Source organism: Onychostruthus taczanowskii, unplaced genomic scaffold (assembly GCF_017590055.1).
Source record: "Onychostruthus taczanowskii isolate IOZ18803 unplaced genomic scaffold, ASM1759005v1 scaffold110, whole genome shotgun sequence".
In the NCBI taxonomy this organism is placed as follows: domain Eukaryota; kingdom Metazoa; phylum Chordata; class Aves; order Passeriformes; family Passeridae; genus Onychostruthus; species Onychostruthus taczanowskii.
In genome coordinates, this window is record NW_024497630.1 from 317,777 (window position 1) to 338,995 (window position 21,219).

The 21,219-nt window shown below is 56.1% G+C and overlaps 1 protein-coding gene and 1 pseudogene across 4 annotated transcripts; both read left to right on the plus strand.

Annotated features, from left to right (window-relative positions):
* Positions 1 to 168: 168 nt before the first annotated feature.
* MOB3A (MOB kinase activator 3A) lies at positions 169 to 14,387 on the plus strand. Of its 4 annotated transcripts, none has more exons than XM_041423491.1 (4): positions 169 to 231; positions 10,199 to 10,741; positions 12,320 to 12,522; positions 13,382 to 14,387. In XM_041423491.1, the coding sequence occupies exons 2-4, from the start codon at positions 10,324 to 10,326 to the stop codon at positions 13,409 to 13,411; spliced, it is 651 nt and encodes a 216-aa protein (XP_041279425.1). In that variant the 5' UTR covers positions 169 to 231; positions 10,199 to 10,323; the 3' UTR covers positions 13,412 to 14,387. The 4 variants fall into 4 exon arrangements, with proteins under 4 accessions (XP_041279425.1, XP_041279434.1, XP_041279414.1 ...); XM_041423500.1 differs by lacking the exon at positions 169 to 231 and adding an exon at positions 4,976 to 5,088; XM_041423480.1 differs by lacking the exon at positions 169 to 231 and adding an exon at positions 5,570 to 6,034.
* LOC121346058 lies at positions 13,719 to 14,386 on the plus strand (annotated as a pseudogene).
* Positions 14,388 to 21,219: the final 6,832 nt, after the last annotated feature.

Below are 21,219 nucleotides of genomic sequence, written 5' to 3' on the forward strand. Positions count from 1 at the left end.
AAAATTTTTTAAATGCCACAAAACACGAACCGTCCCCACACCAGCAGCCGCTGCGCCTCTCGCCCTCCCCCTCCCGTCCCTCCCTTGGGCGGGGCCGGCGCAGGCGGGGGCGGCCCCTTTAAGAGGAAGTAGCGCCGGCCGCGAGCGGCGCGCGGGAGGGCGCGGGAGCGGCGGGAGCGCGGCGGCCGGGGAGCTGTGCGCGTCCGCCGGCGAGGGACCGCGGCCCGGCAGGTGCGGGGGCTCGGGGGCTGTGGGGGGCTCGGGGCGGTGTAAGGGACACGGGAGAGCCTGTGAGGGAGGAGGGCCTTGCGGGACGGGCTCGGAGGGGCCTCCGGGGAAAAGGCCTGGAGGGGGCCGCGTGTCCCCAGCCCTGCCCACGTGTCCCCCGTCCCCGGTGGCCGCGTTCCCCCGGCGGGGCCGGGCCGGGCTCTCCCCGGCCTTGGCGGGACGGGACGGGACCTGTTGATCCGCGGCCACCGCGTCCCCGCTCTGGGCGTTAATTGTGTTTGCCTGGGCGGGGGGCGATGGCGGCCGCGGGCCGGCCTGAGCCCCCTCAGGAGGGCCCGGGGCCCCTGGGGCGGGGATCAGGGCATGGATCTGCCTGCGCTGGCCCGGCACGGAGGAGAAACCCCTTGGATGGGACATCCCCGAGCAGAGCCCTGGCTGCTGGGCGCAGCCCCCTCCCTTCAGAGGGGTCGGATCGTGCTGCAGGATTCGTGAGCAACCGAAAAATTCGTAATGAAGAAAAAAAAAATCGCAGAGAGTAAGGGGGTTGGTGGCACAACTGTGAAGTTACAGCTTTCAACTTCCCTATTTTATCCCACCTCTCAATCCCGACTTTCTCCAGCCCATCTGCTATAGGTAAAGGCATAGCTCTGAGGTGCCAACCTTTCAGTGTCCAAACTGGTCGGGGAATGGGGAATTTTCCATTTTTTTTCAGGTCACGGTGAGCCACGGCTCAGCTGTCATGAGGGAGAATGTGTCAGGAGAACTTGAAAGCAAACTCTTGCTCTGCTTCTGTCTCTTGCTGCGGGCTCAGGAATCCTGATCTTACAGAGCTGCCTCTGCTCTGATCTGGGCACAGTGAGCTCAGCTCCTTCAAAGAAACCTGTGTGAGAAGGACAGGCAAAAGGAAGGGGCAGGAAGCCCTCTGGAGGGAAAGGACAGGGGATCTGGAGTTGTCCAGTGTCCAGCACAGATGTTTGGGGAAAGCTTTTCTGTTAGTGCTAGTGAAAGGCAGGATTCCCTCCTCTTAGAGCTTGGAGCTGCAGAGTGGCCACACTTTCTGGATTTCCATCCCTTTGTTAAAAGTCCCTTTCCGGTCTGGAAATCTTTTGCCAAGTTGCAGGGCAGGGAGGGATTTTGCTGGGAGATGTGAAACTTCCCCAGCCACCTGTTTATCACAGTCCCCAGGGCTTTGTCCTTGCACTCTGCTTCCTTTCCCAACTTCAGGCTCACTTCCAGCTCCCTGTCTGTCGCTGTTCCCTGGACTGTGTATCCCATGTTTCAGATTCACTTTCTGTCTTAGTCACTTCCTGTGAGGTGAACCTGGGTTGAGTTTGTGACTCTTCAAAATCCCCAGAAAGAGGGAGCAGCATTGGGAATTCTTTCCAATGGTGGCAAAACCTGGAGCTGTTGGTTTATAGCAAGGATCTGAGCAGGTTCCCTGTGCCTGGCTCACCTTGCAGCTCCTGGGATGCTCTCTTGCTCTGTCACCTGTGCCATCATCAGACATGGAAATGGGCTCTCCCATGTTCTTGGCCAAGGCTTGGGAAGCTTGGAGTAGACTCAGCATCCTGAGCAAAGTTGTCCAACTTCACTTCAGCTGCCTCTGGAGCTGTTTGCCAGCTGCTTCCTTGTCCACATCTAACATGGCCCTTCTACTGATGGGGTGAAAAGTGCCCCCACACTGGAAAGGGGTGATTTAGTCCCATTTTGGAGATTGGGCTGTCCAGATCTGTGCTGTGCTTGGTCACTCTTGCTCCTCTGTGAGGGCCAGAGGTCTCCATGGCCACACTAATGGAGAAGATGTCCCCTGTGAGTAGTGAAAGTGTCTGGGTCAGAACACAGAGATTGCAAAACCTTTCCAGTCCTGTCCACAGGTCTGGGAAGGGAGTTGCTTTCAATTTCTGAGTTTTAATTTCTAGTAAGACAATGCAGTATTTTCTGGTTCTTGAGCCATAAATGCTGCTGTAAGTGGATCCAGAACCAGCTTTACTGGAGGTTTACCAGCTTATCTTTAGGAATATGTGATACCAGCTAATGCTGTCAATAAAGACTGCACCGTAGGCTGCACCTTTATCCTCCTTTTTCCAGATGCCCCTGGGAGACAGAGGTATCTCTGAGGCCTGGTTTGGTCTGCTGCCTGCTTCCCTGTGGAGCTGGTGCTGTGGTAGAGGTGCTGCTCTGCTCCTGGTGTATTTGGGTGGGTTTTTGCTCTGGGTATATGAAGCAGAAGGGAGGGCAGAGGAAGGGATGGAGGCAGCGAAGGCCAGAAAAAAATCCCAGCAAAATAGCAACTTTTGCAGTTGGGCAAAGCCAGAGCAAAGCAATACATCACACTCTTGACAGCTTTGACTTCCTCCAGAAAACCTGGCTGAGGTTCCAAAGGGCTGGTGCTGGGTCAGTGTGAGTGAGATGAGGCCACCGTGGTGATGCTGCAGACACTCCCCTGTGTGACCCTGTGCTGATTCCCGGGAACTCGTGGGACAGAAGATGAGCTGGAGCCACCCAGGCCATGGCTGAGGTTGCAACAGGAGCTGAGCTGGCCCTGTGGCTGCACTGAAAGGCCCTGTATTTTCTGCAGGCCTCTCTTGGGGCTGTTGTCTGGCTGCCTTTGCTTCCTTCTCTCTTTCCTCTGGCTGTGTGATGTGGTTGGTGTCGAGGGGGTCTTCAGCTCCACTTCCATGAGCTCGTTCTGTGCCTGGAGCTGTGCTAAGGGATTGAGTTATTCCCATATCTCCTGCCAGGGCAGGAGAGGCCTCGTGGGCCTCTGCTGTCAGCAAGAGACAATCCTGCCATTCATCCCAACGTGTGACATTAACATAGGGAAAAGGGATGTTTGTCCCTGGGATTATCCATGCTCTGAGAAAGGCTGGTTGTGTGGCCAGCTCGTGCTCCAGCTCTGCCCTGCAGTGTGATCCCACACTTCCTGGGATCCCAGCCCACTGTTAAAATGGTGCCATAGTCATTTTTTCATCCTAATGCAAATTTCATGCTGCAAACTGATATTAGCTTTGACTTGGGTGGGGGCAGATCCCAAAGTTAGAGGAAATGGAACTGCTGTGGGCCCAGAAATATCCCTGTCCAGTGAGGACAGTACAGAGCCTGCACAAGCAGGGAGAGACGAGCAGCTCAGCTGGGACTTAATAAACACCACCCTGCCCTTCCAGCCCTGTAGTGGGGACAGCAAGAGGCCTTCCCAAAGGACAGGCTGCTCTGGGACCTGGAAAAGTGGGAGCTGCTCCTACTGTGCCGTCACTGGCTGTGCTCTTCCCTGTAAATACTTGTGTGTGCAGTTAACGTGTGTGCTGGAGTCGTGACCCAGCTTGTCAGCTTAGCACAGCCCTGCAAAGCCCGCAGCAGATTAGCTCTGCCTGCACACGCAGCCCCATCCCGCCTGGGTCTGTGGAGACCTTCCAGCAGCGGGCTCTGACATTGCCGTGGATGCAGATGTCACGTAAGAGCAGCAGGGCTGGCCCTGAGTCAGTAACACCCGGGGCTCCGTGGGGCTCCCTGCAGTCACTGCTGTTCCACGGGAACACTTGGAGATTGCAGCATCTGCTGCCTGACCTTTCCCTCTGGGGAGGGAAGCAGGAGGGGACCTTTTACAGAACTTACTTTCTCGTGTGGGTTTTCTCCCTCTGTGGCTGTGGGGCGGAAGGCCAGGGGGACAAACCACGCTGGAAATTTCTTGCCTTCCCTCTCCCTTACCAGACTGGGTTTTCCAGCCTCCCCAGCACTCACTGCCTCACCTGCCCTTGCTCAGCATCCCTGTGCAGTGTGAGCAGTGTCACCTGTAACATCCCTCCTGTCATTGTCTGAATGTCAATCCTGATCTTGAAGCCAAGCAATAAACTCCCTGCTCATCCATCTGCCTGGGATGGATGCTGGTGTCTCACTGCTGGCTGAGCTGGGCTCTCTGCTCCAAGCAGCAGCATTCCCACTTGCAGCTCTTGATGGGTTCTGCCAGAGCTCCCCTCACCTCTGGTGGGTCCTCTGCTATACCAGATACTGCTTAATTTAACAGGGCTTTTCCCTTTATTCCATAAACTAACTCAACTTTAGGATTGTCTGGAATGCTTGGCATTGCAGGGGTGAAGGAGATGCTAGTTAAAGCCCAGGATAACTATTTCTGGTCTTTTATTATGCTTATATTATGCTTATAGCCTTGTCCTGCTCCTAAACCAACCTCTTCGCCTAAGCCACGCTCTTTCCAGGAAGGGCCTGGAGATGTGGGAAGTCCCAGGAGAGCTGTACCATTTCTTCCTCGGGAATTTCCAAATTGTGCAGCAGATTGGAATAGCGGGGCCTGGGGGTGGCTGGCAACAGGCAGGACCTTCTTAAAGCTGACTCTGGTGAAAGACAAAAGGCTCTTTGTTTGCCCAAACCTTCGGAATTCAGCATTTCCAGTGTGCCCCTGTTCAGATTTGGTTGCAAAGGCTGCTGCTAAAGCACTTTCTAAAAGAAAAATGTGGATGTTGTCCTGCAGAGCAGCAGAATGAAGTGGGGTTAGGGTTGGAGGTGCAGCTGGGCTGGGTCAAGCTGCTCCTTGTCCAGAAACTTCTGAGCAGCTTCAGCTGCTGGGGCTGAGCACAGGGGACGGATGGGGAAGGCAATGCTGAAGGGAAAGGTGGCTCAGCTCTCCTGCAGCAGCGTGGAGTGATCCTGCGGGAGCAAAGACAGAGCTTGCAGAGGGGAGGGATTAGCTTTTGGGAAAACATTGGCAGCTCCCTGGGCCGGGAGGCTGGAGGCAGTGCCAGACAGGAAGCGGCTGACGTGGAAGTGCCGGCTGGCTGGGATTATGAATGGCCAGGGGTGCCTTCCAGCCACACTGAGCCCTCCTCGCCCTGCCCTGCCCTGCCCGAGGTAAGCGCGGGGCAGACCTTTGCTCCTCGTATCACAAATCCATTCGAAAGAGCAGCTGGAAGTCTTGTCCCAGGAAGACAAGCCCTCGTTTGTTGCTAGACTGGCTCTGGAGGCGCAGAAACTGGCTGCCATTAGTGTAGGGTGGCTGCCAGGATTGTTCCGGTCCCTGCTCTCTGTAGTAAAATCTCTCCTTTGATCGGAGAAAACCAGGATCATCCTGTCCCGAGACACTGAACTAGTGCAGAGTGGCCATGGAAAGGGATTTGTGAAAGGAGGGGGGTGGAATTGTGGAAAAAATGTACGTGTGCATCCATCTTGGCTGTTTTGTGCAAGTTGCCTGTTTGAAACTGCTTTTCTTCTCTTCCTCATTCTGTAAATTCAGGTTTTTACTTGAAATGCTCATTGCATCCAAAATACCTTTATCAGGGCTGTTTATCAGTCGGGGGTTTTGTGTCCTGTGTTGGGAATTCTGGCCTGGCATTGAGGGCCCCGGGAGTGGCTCAGGGGGAAGCAGGATCGTGACTCCCCTCTCCTGGTGAGCTCTGGGGACACAGTGGCTGTCACAGGCTCCCTACCCACGGGATACAGGCATCTGGACTCGGTGGCATGTGAGGACAGCAGCCTGGCTTCCCGGTCAGGAAACTGGACAAATCCCTGATTTGAAGAGCTGCCTTGCTCCCTGGGCTGTGCTGAAGGGCTGTTTTACCAGAGGCAGCAGGATGTGGCCGGCCCGGCGCTGGGGTCACGGAGGAGGGAGGCGGCCTCGTGTCTGACCCCTCCCCAGCTGCGGAGCCGCTGGGTTGTGGCCGCCCATGAAGCAAACGGGGAGTTTTTTTCCCCTCTTTTGAAAAAGGAAGCTTGGCCTCGGCGCCTGCCAGCGCTGACAGAGGGTGCAGAGCAGGGCTGAGCCCTCTGCAGGAGTGACCTGCTGAGGCCAGGAACACAGGTAGGAGCTTGCTGACTGCTGCCTTGCTGGTTTTCCCTGGCTGTTGTTAAACCCCGTGCAGTGTTGGCAGCAGAGGGGAGCATGGAGTGCTGCTGGGGCTGGCACTGCTGGAGCAGTCATGGGACTCCTGGAGTCCTTTTTGGGCCATTCTGCCTCTGTAGGGAGGGCAGGATCTGTCGGGAACTCTGCTGGCTTCTGGAAAACCTCGGGATGGCTCAGTAGGGTGCAAGGGGAGGCAGTTTCCTGGTGTTTTGGGGAGGTGACTCCTCCCTTTTTCAGACTCTGAGCTGCTTTTACAAGTGATCAGGAGTTGGGGAGCAGCTGCCTGGGATTCCTTCCTCTGCCCAGAGCCTGGTGTTAGAGCAAGGCAGCTCCTCATGATCCACCATTCCTGGCAAGGGAAGTGGAATGGCAGGACAGTGCCAACAGCCCTGGCAGCAAAACCAGCACAGAACTGGAGCTGCACAAGCAGGGAGTCAGAGAAGAGGAGCTTTTGGGATGGGGGGAAGGGAGGGCCAGGCCTTGAGACCCCTGGGCAGACAAGTCCAGCATGGTAGGGAGCTGCTCCTCCCGTGTCCTTGGGATAAGCTGGAGGTGTGTTTGTGCCCTGGACAGCCCACGGGGGTCATGGGCTCTGATCCTGAGCGCTGGCCAAGGTCCTCCCAGAGCACCGGTGACGTCTGCTGTGATCTTGGCTGGCTGAAGGGAGGAGGCAACAAAATGTACTGAGGTTTGTTTAGTGGGGGGAGTGGTTTTTCCCCTCACCTTTAAAGCTTGCAGATACCATCCAGGTGCTTTGCATGTCCCATTTCCCAATTGTCTCTAACCTTTCCTTTCCCTTGTGTGTGGGGGCGGTGTCAGCTGTGACTCCTGCCTGTGGAAGTAGGTGTTGTACAGATGATATCATCTCTGAGCAATGTCAGGGATGCTTTGGTCTCTGTGCCTCTTTATTTTTATTTTTTTCCTAGAGCTAAATGTTTCTTTTAGCTCACTGCAGTCAGAGACCGTAATTAAATAGGCTGCATCTGCTTGATGTCTCAGCTACTCATTTTGCTAATGTTTCACACAGATGCTGAATCGTCTGAGAGACAATTGCTCTGTGTTGAGCTCCCCTGTTCTCAGGGCTGATGTCTCCATAGGATCAGGAATTGGTTTCTAGGACCAGTACTGCCTCAACACCAAGTGAACTGCCCTGCACAGAGACCCTGACAAATGTGGGGGCTGGGAAATCCCCAGCCATGTGACAAGTGACAAGGGCAAGTGTCAGATCCTGCCCAGAGATGGGGCAGCCCTGGATGCAGGGACAGACTGGGAGTGAGGCTGGAGAGCAGCGCCGTGGGAAGGGCCCTGGGCGTCCTGGTCAGTGGCAAGTTGGATCTGAGTCACCGCTGTGTCCTGGCAGCCCAAAGGCCCCCCCTGTCCTGGGGGGCCCCAGGCCAGGGAGGGACTGTCCCACTCTGCTCTGCACTGGGGCAGCCTCACCTCCAGGGCTGGGGGCACTTTGGGCACCACGAGATCAGAAGGATCCAAAGCTGTTGGAGAGTGCCCAAAGGAGGGACACGGAGCTGGGGAAGGCTCTGAGGAGCGGCTGAGGGCACTTGGCTCGTTCAGCTGGAGCACAGGAGACTGAGGGGAGGCTCCTCGGGGGCTGCAGCTCCTCCCCAGGGGAGGCAGAGGGGCAGGGGCTGAGCTCTGCTCTGGGACAGGGACAGGAGGCCAGCAAGGGCTGGAGCTGTGCCAGGGCTTGGCATGGAGCTCAGGGAAAGGTTCTTGCCCCCGAGGGTGCTGGCACTGCCCAGGCTGCCCAGGGAATGGTCCCGGCCCCAAGGCTGCCAGAGCTGCAGGAGCGTTTGGACAGCGCTGCCAGGGGTGCTCAGGGTGGGCTTGTTGGGGTGGCTGGGCAGGGACAGGGGCTGGACTGGATTGTCCCTGTGGATCCCTTCTGACTCAGAATATTCTGTAATTCTATGAAAAATCTCTCCATCCCGCTCAGATGAGCAAAATGGTTGGTGTTTGTTTCTTGATGTGTGGTGCCAAAGCCAGGGGATGTTTGGTTTTACCATTAGGTTTTACTCCATCCACATCCATGCCAGGCCCTGCAGTGCAGATCCTCCAGAAAAGAAGCAGGGATGGAGTCACACTGCTAGGGGTGATCCAGGGAGCCACATGGAGGGTGGTGCTGCTGTTGCTTTGTGGTTTCTTGTGTGAGAGGATGTGTTTTCCTCCATCTCCAGTGCAGGGAACTCATCACAAGTGCTTCCCTGGACTTTCTGCTGGAAGTAGCAGCAGCCTCAGCACCTGCTGCCCACATTGCTGGTTCTGTGGGGGCCGTGCCTCAGTTCCGGGGTGGGTGCAGTCCCTGGAGCTTCCGACTCTGCCACAGGATGTGGCCAGGCTGTGACACAGCTCCTGCTAACCAGCACTGCTCAGCTGTCTCTCCACACCCTTCACTTCTTCCTCTGCCACGTCTGGGGCTGGATCATGCTCCAAAGGACACATCTGTCAGGGGTTTGTGCTGGGTTTGTCTCCCCTGAGTGGCTCACGGTGTCACAGCAGCTGTTTTGGCAGCAGGAAGGCCAGGTTGGATGGGGCTTGGAGCAGCCTGATCTAGTGGAAGGTGTCCCTGCCCATGGCAGGGAGTGGCAACTGGATGGTCTTTAAGGTTCCTTCCAGCCTAATCCGTTCCATGATGACATATCTGCTCTGGATTCACCTCTCAGCCCATGGTGTATCTCACTGAACCACATTAAAATGCTTTTAGGGTTTCTCCCAACACATCATAGCTCAAGTTGGGGTTTGGATCTCTCAGCTCCTGCATGGAAGAGGTTACTGAGCCCATTCCCACAGGAAATGTTGAGCCTGTTCTTAGTGAGGTGAACTGGAGTGGTTTGGGGTTTCTTCCTCACTGTAATTAAATAAGGAAACAAGAGGCCTTGGCTTTAAAGCTTTTTAATCTTTCTTCAGAGAAGAACTGCTGATTAGCACTGCAGCATCTGTTAGAGATGGGCTCGATTGCAGCCATGGTAGTCATGACCTTGAGTTTGGGATGTGCTTGCCAGCATTTGATGACACTATTTACCTATTGGAACAACACCCATGTAAACCTGAGGCCTCATGTAAATCTAAATAGATTCTGCTTGGGGAAAAGGGATTTTTTTGCTTGCTTGCTTATGAAATTATGGAAACTTATTTCTGCTATTTAAGGCATCAGCTTAGTTTCTATTACTTTATTCATTTCTCTGTCCAGCACATGTAAAATATTTTTGGTACACAAAGCTTTCTGCCTTAAGCTTTCATCAAAGAGCAGCCTGGCACAAATTCTGTGAGGGGCTGGATGTGGGAACAAAGGAGGTATAATTAGCTACAGATAAACAGAGCTGTGTTTCTCGTCAGCATCCCTTCAGATCTCAACTTGTGTCTCTCCCTTGGAGCTGATTTTCTACAGTCTGGTAGAGGAAGATGAACTTCCCCTCATCTTCCAGTTTTCAGCTTGTAAATGCAGCTAAACTGAAATGGGAAGTATGTTTATGGTCTGTATGCACCTGCAGAAAAGGCTGTGGCTGCTCTCAGGGCTGATGTTATTTCAGGATATTTGCTTTCTGGGTGCCTGAGCTGTGACTTCTTCTTCTCATTGTCCTCCACCCCTTGGTTCCTGTCTCTCACTTTCAGTGGCTGGCTTGGTGGGGGCTGTCTGGCAGCAGCTCTGGGCTGTCTTGTAGGCTGGCATGACCTGGCCTGGCCTTGTTCCCAAAGCGGGGATGCAGAGATGAAAATGGGATCTGGGTGAAACCCAGCTGCTTTTACCCTTCTTTGTTAGTGCATGTGAGCCAAGCAGGCATTTCTGCAGGCTTGGGGTCTTGTGGTGTGGCACTGTTGGGGTGAGTGGCAGCCCTCTCCCATGGCTGTGGGGCCTGTTCCCTCATTCCCACATGGAACAGGTCAGGAGGTGACTCTGTTCAGCCCAGGTCACCCCTCTGCCTCCCCTCCCCTCTGCTCCAGCCGCGGAGGGAAGGGGGAGGAAGGAAAGCTGCCGTGGGCTCCCCCCCTTCTCAGATGTGGGGCGAGGGCCCAGATGGCATCCCAGATCTCTTCCTACGGGATTTAGACGAGGTTTCCTGTTGAGAAAGCTGCTCCTAATCGCTGCCCTTCTGTGCTGTGTTGCAGATCAGGACCAGATGAGCAGAGGGAGGTTTCTGTGAAGATCAGAGTCGCCCCAGCCGTGCCCCGGGAAGTGGCCGCGCCTCCGGCTGTCACCGCTGCGGGCCTGGAAGACACGCAAGAGAAGGAAAATGTCCCACGCTTTAAAGCAAGTGTTCAATAAAGACAAAACCTTCCGGCCCAAGCGCAAGTTCGAGCCGGGCACTCAGCGGTTTGAGCTGCACAAGAAGGCCCAGGCCTCGCTCAACGCCGGCCTGGACTTGAAGGTGGCCGTGCAGCTGCCGCCGGGCGAGGAGCAGAACGACTGGGTGGCCGTGCACGTCGTGGACTTCTTCAACCGCATCAACCTCATCTACGGCACCATCAGTGACTATTGCACGGAGCAGTCCTGCCCCGTCATGTCGGGGGGCCCCAAGTACGAGTACCGGTGGCAGGACGAGCACAAGTACCGCAAACCCACGGCCCTGTCCGCACCCCAGTACATGAACCTGCTCATGGACTGGATCGAGGTGCAGATCAACAACGAGGACATCTTCCCCACCAATGTCGGTGAGTTTGGGTCCCAGCTGGGGCTGGAGGGAGGGAGGGGGTGTGGAGCCTTCTCATGAAGCCCCTGTTGCTGTTCCAGGAGTTGCTGAAGCACAGCTGACGCTTGTAGCAGTGCGGTGAGCTCTTCCCAGCTCTTCTGCAGTGCTGAAATACCCAGAGCTGTACCAGATCTCACTGGGAGTCATGGATACCCTGAGGCGGTGAAACAGGAGGCTGCCCTTAGAGCAGTCAGTCTCTGGAGTGGCTCATGCTGGATGCAGGATTGCTCTCTGGGAGCTGATGGCCAGCCCAGCTCTGAGGCACAGCTCTGTGTCACCTGGTAATGGTGTCACAAGCCATAATCACCCCCTCTGTTATTAGAGGCCACAGTGGCTGTCTCTGCCCCTCCAGAGGGTGGGATGCTAGCACAGGCCTGGAGGGAAGGGCCATGTTTCATCTACTGCCAGGACCATGGAAACAGGAGTTTGGCCTAAGACACCTCAATCTTCATATCCAAACGCAGCTTTGGGACAGAGATTGTTAGGTTTTATTTTGTGATGAAGATGGAAGAATTTAGTCTCTAAGTTATCAGGTAAATACAGCTGAGCCTATGCAGAGCTTCCGTCTCCTGGGAGGGAGGAGATGAGGTGCAGCAGAGCTCACTCCCTCCCTCCTGCCCTGGTGTTCATCCCTTTGGAGCTCTGATGGGATGCAGTTGGTCCCTATTTGGGGCACATCTGCCACTTGAGCATCCACAGTGATCCTCCACTGTGCCAAAATGCTGCTTAAACCTGATGTGGAGTGGGCAGAGAGGGGAGGGGGGCCATAAACAGCCAGTTTTGAGACAGCTGCAGCACCAAACCCTCCGCAGGTTCTCGCGCTGCACGGGCTCTGCTGCAGCTCTCTGGGGACCTCACTGGGGGTGTTGGTTCTGTTCTGGGCTGCAGGACGAGCTTCCGACAGCACGAGGTTGTGGTTTGGGGTTTTTTAGTTGTTACTGTCTTCAGCTCAGCTTTAACCAGATCCTTCAATGCTGACTGAAATGCTGCAGAGCAAGGGAAAGGGTTTAACTCATCCTTATTCCTCCAGAAACAGTGTGAACTTTACACCCATGGAGGTGGCTGTATGGCCACACTGCTCTGCTGCAGGGGCCCAGCCAAACAGTTCTGGAGCCTTCAAAGAGGACCTTAACAGCTTTAATTTTTAACCAAAGAGCTACAGATGTACCAAAACAAGAGATAACTGTGGGGAGTTAACAGCACCAGGCCCTTCCTTTGGGAAGTTGCTTGGTTGTATCTGGTGTTCTGCACTGTTTATATAAATACATCAAACAGTAGTAGAAGAAAACTCTTGTCTGACTGAAAGAACTGCTGGGAATGTGGGCTCTGCTTTCAGTCACAGCAGTGCATCACTCTGTCACTTAAAAAATCTCTGCTTGGAAAATGTGATCCAAAGGAAAGGAAAAAGGAGAGGGGAGCTGGAAATTACCAGGGACAGAACTTGTGCCTCAATCTGTCCATTTTACCAATTAATTTTAGCCCTAAGCAACCAGCTTTAACTTGACCAAAGGTTTTTTATGTCCACTCTTCCCCTCCCAAGGTACTCCCTTCCCCAAGAACTTCCTCCCAGTGGTGAAGAAGATTCTCTCCAGGCTCTTCCGGGTGTTTGTCCACGTCTACATCCACCACTTCGACAGGATCACCCAGATGGGCTCAGAGGCCCACGTGAACACCTGCTACAAGCACTTTTACTACTTTGTGAAAGAGTTCAATCTCATAGACACCAAGGAGCTGGAGCCCCTGGTGAGTGTCTGGTGGGGCTCTCAGGGTCTGTGGCCAGCACAGGGCTGGGGCAGGCACAGAGGGCTCTGGAACCTTCTCAGAAGGCCCCACCTCAGATCCTGGGGTCAGTTTTGGGTCCCTCACTCCAGCAAAGACATTGAGGGGCTGGAGCATGTCCAGATACAGGAACAGAGCTGGGGAAGAGTCTGCAGCACCAGAAGGAACTGAGGGAGCTGGGAAAGGGGCTCAGCCTGGAGAAGAGGAGGCTCAGGGGGAACCTTCTGGCTCTGCACAACTCCTGACAGGAGGGGACAGCCAGGGGGGCTCAGTCTTGTCCCATGTAACAAGTGACAGGACAGGAGGGAACCCTCTCAAGCTGTGCCAGTGGAGGTTTAGATTGGATTTAAGGGAAATTTTTTTCACTGAAGGGGTGGGACAAGCATTGGAAAGGTCTGCCCAGGGCAGTGTTGGAGTCATCATCCCTAGAAGTGCTCAAGAAACGTGTGGCTGTGACACTTGGGGACATGGTTTAGTGGTGACACAGCAGTGGTGGGGTAATAGTTGGACTTAATGATCTTGGGAGTGTTTCCAAACCTTAAGGATTTCATGATTCTCTTCTAAAGCTCGTTGCCCAAATTCAGGACCGGTTTCCTTGCAGTGTAACTGTCAGGAACCTGGGAGTCAGGATGTGATAGGATGTGCTGGGAATGGGAATGGTGGGGGGAACACGGCCCTGCCCAAACTGGAGCTGTGGGCAGCAGGGTCACCCCGTGCCTAGGAGTAATACTGACAGCTAAACACAGGGGGTTTTTATCTACACCCTCACCTGGGAACCTGGATCCTCCTTCACAGTCCCTTGTCTTCTCTGTCCCTTCAACAGAAGGAAATGACCTCCCGGATGTGCCACTGAGCTCAGACCCTCCTGCTCCCACCTCTTCCGAGGACTCCGAGCCCCAATCCCACATTGGAGACGTGATTCAAGGGGAGAACAGAGACGTTTCGTTTAAGAAATTATATATTTTTAATGAGTTTCAATGTAAAACTGTGATACTGCAGGAATATTTTTTTAAAGATGCTCTAGATTAACTAATTTTTTATAGTAATTTCTATAAAAAGGAAAGAAAATATTTTGTGGGCCACTTGATGGGAATGTTTGCTCTTGGAGTGGGGAAGAGCTGCCTGAGCTGCCTCCTCCATGTGCCCTCTGAGTGAGCTGAGCCAGACACTTCACACAGAGCTGTGTTGTGGGGCTGGTGCTGCCATGGAAGCGGTACCTCCCTTGGGATACACATTTCCCACCCCTGGAGGCAGGGTACAGGACTGGTGTACATGGATCCCCCAGGTGTGGATCCCCCAGCACCTCTTCCACTGGCTGTGAGTCCAGGTTTGGGGCAGAGCTGCTCTGTGCCCACCTGTCCCCAAGGCCTGGGTCTCGTGATCTCCCTCTGAGTGAGCTGGGACTGGGCTTCATCCCATGGCTGCCACAGCTGGAGCCAGTGCTGTTGGAGTGGAAATCTGCCCTCGTGTGTCAGCCCAGCCCTGAGCTGAGCTCTGCACACAGCCCAGCTGTGGCTCTGCACTGTCTCCATGGGGACACAGATCCACACTGGCAGCTCCTCGCGGGAGCCACCAGAGGGAAGGTGCTGAGACAGGCACCAGGAATTCTCCTCCATCCCCTCCCTCCCTGTCCCTTGTGGTACGCTGACCCTGCCACTTCCGCTGGGGTACGGAGCCTTCTCCCTGTTCCTCAGCATCCCCACCCCACCCAGCTCTGCACATCTGGGACCAAAATCTCTGCTGTGCAGCCAGAGCCCCCCCGGCCTCGCCTGCTGCTTGCACGAGGAGAGCTTGGCAGCGCCCCCCAGTAGGTAGTGGGTCTACCTAGGATTTGGGGACCAGTAGGTGACCAAACTGCACCACTAACCACTTCTTCCTTACAAAGCATTCCTGTGCCCTGGAATCTCTGTACATATGTGACTCTGTCATTTCTCATCCTGCCGTTAGGACACTCGTACAAATACCACTCGTGCTCTGAAATGGAACCAATAAATTATGTTGTATTTACACAGCACACGCCGCCGCCGAGCGTCTCGTGACTGCACGTTCGTCAGAACCTTCCCATCAGCAAAACAAACACAGGGTGTTTGGGCTCCTTGGGGATTGTGCTGGGGAGCTGGGAGCTCGTGGGTGTGTGCTCCTGGCACAGCTCCTGGGGGGGTGGTTGGGTTCCTCCTGCTCTCCACATGCCCGGTGCAGGCTGCTCTGAGCCCTGCACTGGGGCCCAAGGCCATGGGACCTGAGCAGCAGCCAGGGGGTGTCCTGAGTTGTGTCTGCAGTGTCTCTGTACCCAAGGGTTGAGCTGTTCTCCCAGCCCTGAAACTCAGGTGGAAGTGGGCAGGGGAGGGAATTCCAGCTCACCAACTTGCCAAGAGGCTCCTCTACAATGGGAAGGAGCCAGGGGTGCAGTCATGGAGGCTGGTGGACTAAATTGGGAAAAACTGCATTTGGGGGATGCACGTTGTTTTCCTGGCCAGGAGGGGAGTGAGGGGCTCCCCAGCTGTAGCTCCTCTTGTTCACTGCATGCAGCACTGGCTCTTGCCTGTTTCCCTGCCCAGTGGAGGTGCTGGGACCACCCTCCAGCCCCTCTCCCAGTGTTTTGTGGGTGCAGCTCAGCTGGAGAACATGCTGTTCCTTGGTGTGGAATATCTCTTTGGCCAGCCTGGGTCAGCTGTCCCAGCCCTGCTTCCCCCAGTTGTTGTGCCCCTCCTTGCTGGCAGAGCACGGGACACACAAAGTCCTTGGCTTAGAGTAAGCACTGCTCAGCAACACCAAAACATCGGTGTGTTATCAGCATTATTCTCATCCCAGATCCCAAACACGGCCCCGTACCAGCTACTGGGGAGAGAACTGGCTCTGTCTCAGCTGAAACCAGGACACCTGCAAGGCCCCGAGTGCTGAGCTGTGGTGGGGCTGCAGGTGGGTGGAGAGCGGTGCTGGGTCAGCCCTCGGAGCCAGGGCAGCTCCTGCCGCTGTTCCTCAGCTTCCCCTTTCACACCCACCTGGAGTGCTGCGGGTGCTGAGTCCGTGCGTGTGTGGCACCCAACCAGCTGTGACCCACAGGGCTGCAGGGACTTGCCTTCCTCAGCCCCTCTTTCTTTTTGGGGGAAAGACCCTCCCATGCCAGACCAGCTCGGCCAAGGGAGTGGGAGGAAAAGCTTCTTTGTAGGAAAAGATGTGGCAGGGCTGGAGGTGGCTGAGCCCAGCCCCACGCCCGGCAGTGCAGGATGTTGCCCAGACAGGTCTGTGGAGCCACAGCTCAGCCTCGCTCTGCCTCTGCCCCAGCAGCCCCAGCCCCACTTTCATCTCCCTGGGCTTTCATCTCGTGTTTACTTGCTCCTGAGCTGCAGCTGCAGTGCTGCAGGGAGCAGGCAGCTGTGAGCCCCTGGGGCTGAGCCCCCAGGGCTGAGTTCATAGTGCTGAGCCCTCCGGGCTGAGCACCCCAAACTGTGGCCACAGTACTGAGCATCACAAGCTGAGGCCCCAGGGCTGAGCCCACCCAAACTGAGCCCCCCAAGCTGAGCCCAGCCTGGCCAGGGGGTTTAGCCTTGACCAGGACCTCTCGGTACTTTCACTGCTCATCCACCTGGCACAGGTTGGGTGCAGAGGCATCACAAAGGCTGTGCTGAGAACCCAGAGAACAGCTTTGCAGATCTGCACTGCAGGGGCTGGGCTGAGCAGGTACAGTGCCCAGGGCTCCAGCAGCCTCCCCTCTGCGGTGCTGATCCCTTCCCAAAAAGCACAGATGGCATCTGCCCTGGAGCTGGAGCGGGCACGGGCTGGCAGCACGGAGGGGGCTGTGGCTGCCGTATGTTCCGAGGGAAATGCTCCTTTCCTGTGCTTCAGAGCAGGGTCTCCTGCTGCTCCCAGGAAGCCGTAGCTCATCCTCATCCTCCCCTGCTGGGGACCCTGAACCCTCAGGAGCTCAGGAGCTTCAGGGCCTCAGTTCTGCCATGAATCTGGATTTAGGATCCTACCAACAATATCAGTTTGTCACAGATGAGTGATTTAGGGTCACTCAAAGAGTCACTATCAATGCTGTTAGCAAAAGTTATTTTAATATGAATCTATGAAAGTGAGATTTAATAGAGTACAATGATGAGGTTCCCTCTGGTACTTTCTACATGGATGTAAAAGACTAAGGAAAATCAAGTTGGAATTGAGCTGGAATGATTTACACTGACACTGAAGATGTAAAAGGGTAAGAGAGACCCTTTTGTTGAATGCAAGGTTCAGACAAGACCCCCCCCCCCCGCTTCCTAAACTCCTGATGGACCTTAGGTACAGCCCAGACCCAGTCTTAGTCTCAGATTTGGACAGTGGTTCACATATGAAGACATTAAATACATGGATTTAATTGGTATTAATTCAGGGTGTTGTCAGGAACTCACCGAGGAGCTGTTGCAAGTTAAGGGTCTCTCAGTCTCATCCCAAACTCTGAGATGTGTCCCACCTCCAGAGGAGATCACAGATGTTCAGTCCAGCTGCAGATTAGGGGGAACTCAAACTGGACTGATCCAAAGATCTGGTGGTGGTGGGAAGGTCTCTCTGTTCCTTCAGGCACAGGTCGGAAGGTGTCCCCCCTCCAGGACACCACAGCACAGTGACACTGCCAGGCAGGGACAGCTGGAGGCACTCACTGGTGCCTTGCTGGCAGGGTGATGGGGTGAAGCAGCTGGCTCACAGGGAAAAGTGCAGGGAGCTCCTTGTACCCACAACTTTCATTGTTCCTTGATAAATAACTCTTGGAAAAGCCACCTGCTCTCCATGTGTTAATCCCACAGTTGGTTCTGAGCTCACAAGCATCAATGCTCCCTGGGGCACTCTGCTCCTTCATGGGTTTCCTGGACTTCTTGGCCTGGCTCTGGCCTTTTCCTCCTCTGGATCCCAGACCAGACCATTGCTGGGTTGCTGGAAGAGTCGAGCACATCCCTGTGAGTCCCATCAGGGTTTGCTTAAAGTGAGAAACTGGGGAGTGAGGGCAGCCTTTGCACAGAGCCTTGGAAAACAGCCAAGGGGGAGCAGGGGCTGGGGGTCTCCTGTGGCACCTGTGGCTGCGTGTCTGTGGGGTCTGTGCCAGAGCCATGTCCTGCTGGGTGAGGACAGGGATGTCCCCTGCCACCACCTCCCTGGGCAGCAGCTCCTGCTCAGAACGTTGCTGGGGCTGTGCTGTGACAGATGTCCTTACACTGCCCTGCCCTGCCCCTCCAGCCCTGGGCACTGTCCCAAAGACAGCAGGGGGACCCCTCCAAGGGGGCCATGGGGCCCATGGACCGTGCTCCCATCCCCACGAGGTGCTGCCTCATTCCATGCACCTTTTGAGTTGTGGAAACAGGAGCACAGATGGCACAGGACATGTCCCTGCACAGCTCTGCTGTCACACTCAGCCCCCCAGACCCTGGGAGCTCCTCCATCCCTCATCCCTGCACGGGCAGTGGACACTTTCCAAGCTTTTTGTTTGTTCTGTGTTCCCTGGACAGCTGATGCCTCTGGAGCCAGATTCCTCAGGGTCCCTGGCAGCCCTCCAGCCCTGATCTGTGCCCGCCTCCTCCCAGGCAGGGCTCTGGATTTGCTCTGCTCCAGTTTTGGGCTCCATGGAGGAGGTGACAGCCGTTCCTGGGACAAGGGAACAGTCACCAGCATGGCACGTGCTCCTTCTCCCTTGTATGGCACAGGCCAGGCCGGGAGCCAGCAGCTCCAGGAACATGGGCAGGACCTGGAATGCTTCTGGGAAAATGCTGGAGCAGGGAGGACATGTCCCATCCCTGCGGGTGACGCTGATACCGAGGGCAACTGCTGCTCCAACCCCACGGGGACAGCAGGTCCCTCCTCACCCGCTGCCTCACCAGGAGAAGGGGCCCCAGGATCATTTTTGGTCCTGGTGAACAAATCCCTGCTAACCCCAGAGGCTGCCAGCACCGACAGAGGCTGCTAGCACCCCAGAGGCTGCCAGTCCTCCAGCACGGGCTGTACAGGCCCTGCTGTGGTTTCAGTGCCCTTTCCAAGGGAGCAGGGGGAATTTTTTGATGATTTGGGAGTTTTTCTTCTCCTTCTAAGAAAATGTGCAACGTGCCAGCCTGCACCTCTTCCTGCCACGTCCCTGGGCTTCCCTGGAGTGACCCAGCTGCAGGGGGTCAGGGCTGCTGCTGCAGATTTCCCCCTTCCCAGGGAACTGGGAGTGAGGAGGAGGGTGAAAAGAGCCTGGGGTGTTTGAAGTCCTCCTGGAAATGCTTTTCCCATTTGCTGCTCTCTGCTAAGACAGTACTCCCACTATGGCACAGCATGAGCCCTCTCCCTGCCCTTCTCCCAGACACCCCAAAACCACAGCTCCTGCAGCTCCTGCCGCTTGTTTTGGGGGCTGCAGAGATTTCCTTCCTGGAGGAACTTGCTCCATCTTTCCAGTAGATCCCAGGGCCAAGCCCCATCCCAATCTCACCATCTCCATGTCCTTGTCCCCTGGGTTTTGGCTGGTGTGGGGTGTCAGGGTATGGGGGAGGGAGGATGCTGCCCACTGAACTGGCACCTCCCTTGAAGGACTTTTTGGGGGTGAAACCAGGGTGTGATTGTACCCTCCCTCAGGACACACTTCCCTGCAGCTTCCATGTTGGGTTCCAGCTACTCTCTCCCCTTATGGTGCCTCTTCCAGCTGGGGAAACTGAGGAACAGACACCACCATCCCCCTCCTTGTGACCCCTCTCACTCTGTCCCCCAGCTGTGCCTGGGACACACTGGGCAGCTCTGCTGGGGGCTCCTGGGCAAGGGGGCAGTCCTGAAACGTGGGGGTAAAGCAGGAGCTGGGAAAGCCAAGCAGGGCTGGGGGGACCAGGGCCGTGTCCCTGGGAGAGCCCCACGGTGGCAGGGTGGGGACTTGGGGTGCACTGAGGCCTGGCAGGAGCTGCCAAAAACCCCCCAGTGGCTTCAAGGTAAGGAGGAAATCAAGGATTCACCAGCACAACAGCCAGCTCGGCTGTGAGCCCGTGTGTGCCCTGGGCATGGGGGAGGGGTGTCCCCTGTGTCCCTCCTGTTCCCGGTGTCCCTCCCATCCCTCCTGTCCCACCCCAGCGCCAGGAGTGTCAAACCTCCCCGTTTCTGCCCAGCAGGAAATTCCAGGTTTTTTGCAGGATTTTTTCATTTGACACACAGCCAGGGATCCAAATCTCTTGCTTCCAGGGGCGGGAAGCTGGGTCCTCCTTGGGCCGGGGAAGTAACACACGGGGAAAAAAAAAAAAAGAAAAAAAAAAAGTTTATTTATTTTCCCTTCCAAAGCAGAGCAGTGGGGTGGGAGGGGAAGCCCTGGACAGCCCCGAGCAGCGCCTGCCCGCACTGGGGCACATCCAGGGGTTGTGGGCAGCCACGAGTGGGCACAGAGGGGTGACAGGGTGGCCACGATGCCTCCGGCCCCTGACGCTCCTCTGCTCCCTGGCCAACAATAGCCGCCTTCCGGCACAGCCCCGCTCACTTTCCTGTTTTCTCTCGGCCGCTCTTGGAGTGTGGGGCTGCAACAGCTCCTGGAGACCCCAGAAGATTGTGGGTCCTGCCGGAACGCGGAGGTGTGGGGACAGGTGACACCTTGGGGACACAGCAGGGGGCTCAGCATGAGTGGATCCTGGTGTGGGACATGGGGAATTCGCTGCTGCCGGCCCCACCTTATACCCCTGGGACGCTGGATGTGGTCAGGAGCAGAGAGGGGGCTCAGATGTATTGAAATTCGTGTTTCCCTGAAAAAAAACATTAGGAAGGCCTGAGTTGTGGTCTGTGAGCTGCCAGCCCTGCCGGGGGCCCTTTCCACTGTCCATGGGCACGTGTGTCCCCACAGCTGGAGACACCAGTGATGGGACCTGGGGCCAGGCTGGGCCCCAGCCGGGGATTTTGGCTGCACCCTGTGCCCAGCAGGAGAGGGGGAGAGCCCTGGTCCTGTGGGGGAAACACGGGTGGTGCACTGGGATGAACACGTGTGCAGGCACAAAAACAGCACACGGTCACATGTACGTGTGTGTGTGCTCGTGCAAACACCCCCTGGGCCCATGCTCTGGCCTTGCACACACGTGTGTGGTTTTGTGCACATTCCCTGGCAGCCAATTCCACAGGGACCAGCACCAGCCTTGGGAACAGGAGCCTGTCCCGGTGTCCCTGTGCCCAACGCTGTTGCAAATTCCACGGGGACCAGCACCAGCAAGGGAAACCTTGGGAACAGGAGCCTGTCCCGGTGTCCCTGTGCCCAACGCTGTTGCCACACCCGGCTGGAAACCTCCCCTTGAGTGTGCACTGAGCGTGTGTGACCAGCACAGGGGACAAACATGCCAAGGTCACGCCAGGGCCACACGGGGAGCAGGGGTGGGCACTGAACACACACTGGGTGTGCACAGAGGGCATGGTGATATGTGGGGACACACAGGGGACACACGGGACACGCGGGTGACGCCGCACGCAGCCAGCACACAGCACACGTGGCACACACGGTGAACACGCTGCCCCAGCCTCACACGGTGACAGGGACCCCCATGGGCCGGGCGAGCCCCCAGCCCAGCCCTGGGCAGCCCCCACGCCAGGCACCCCTGGGTGGGCCCAGGGCTGTGGGCCCCGCCTGTGCTGCCCTGTCACTCCCGGCTCCATGGCCTACACGGTGGTGGGCACGTTTGGGAATGTGTGGCTCCTCAGGAG

Coding starts and splice junctions, on each gene's coding strand:
- MOB3A (XM_041423491.1), top strand. CDS start 10,324: ATGTCCCACGCTTTAAAGCAAGTGTTCAATAAAGACAAAACCTTCCGG. Junction 10,742..12,319: donor CATCTTCCCCACCAATGTCG/GTGAGTTTGGGT, acceptor TCCCCTCCCAAG/GTACTCCCTTCCCCAAGAAC. Junction 12,523..13,381: donor CCAAGGAGCTGGAGCCCCTG/GTGAGTGTCTGG, acceptor TCCCTTCAACAG/AAGGAAATGACCTCCCGGAT.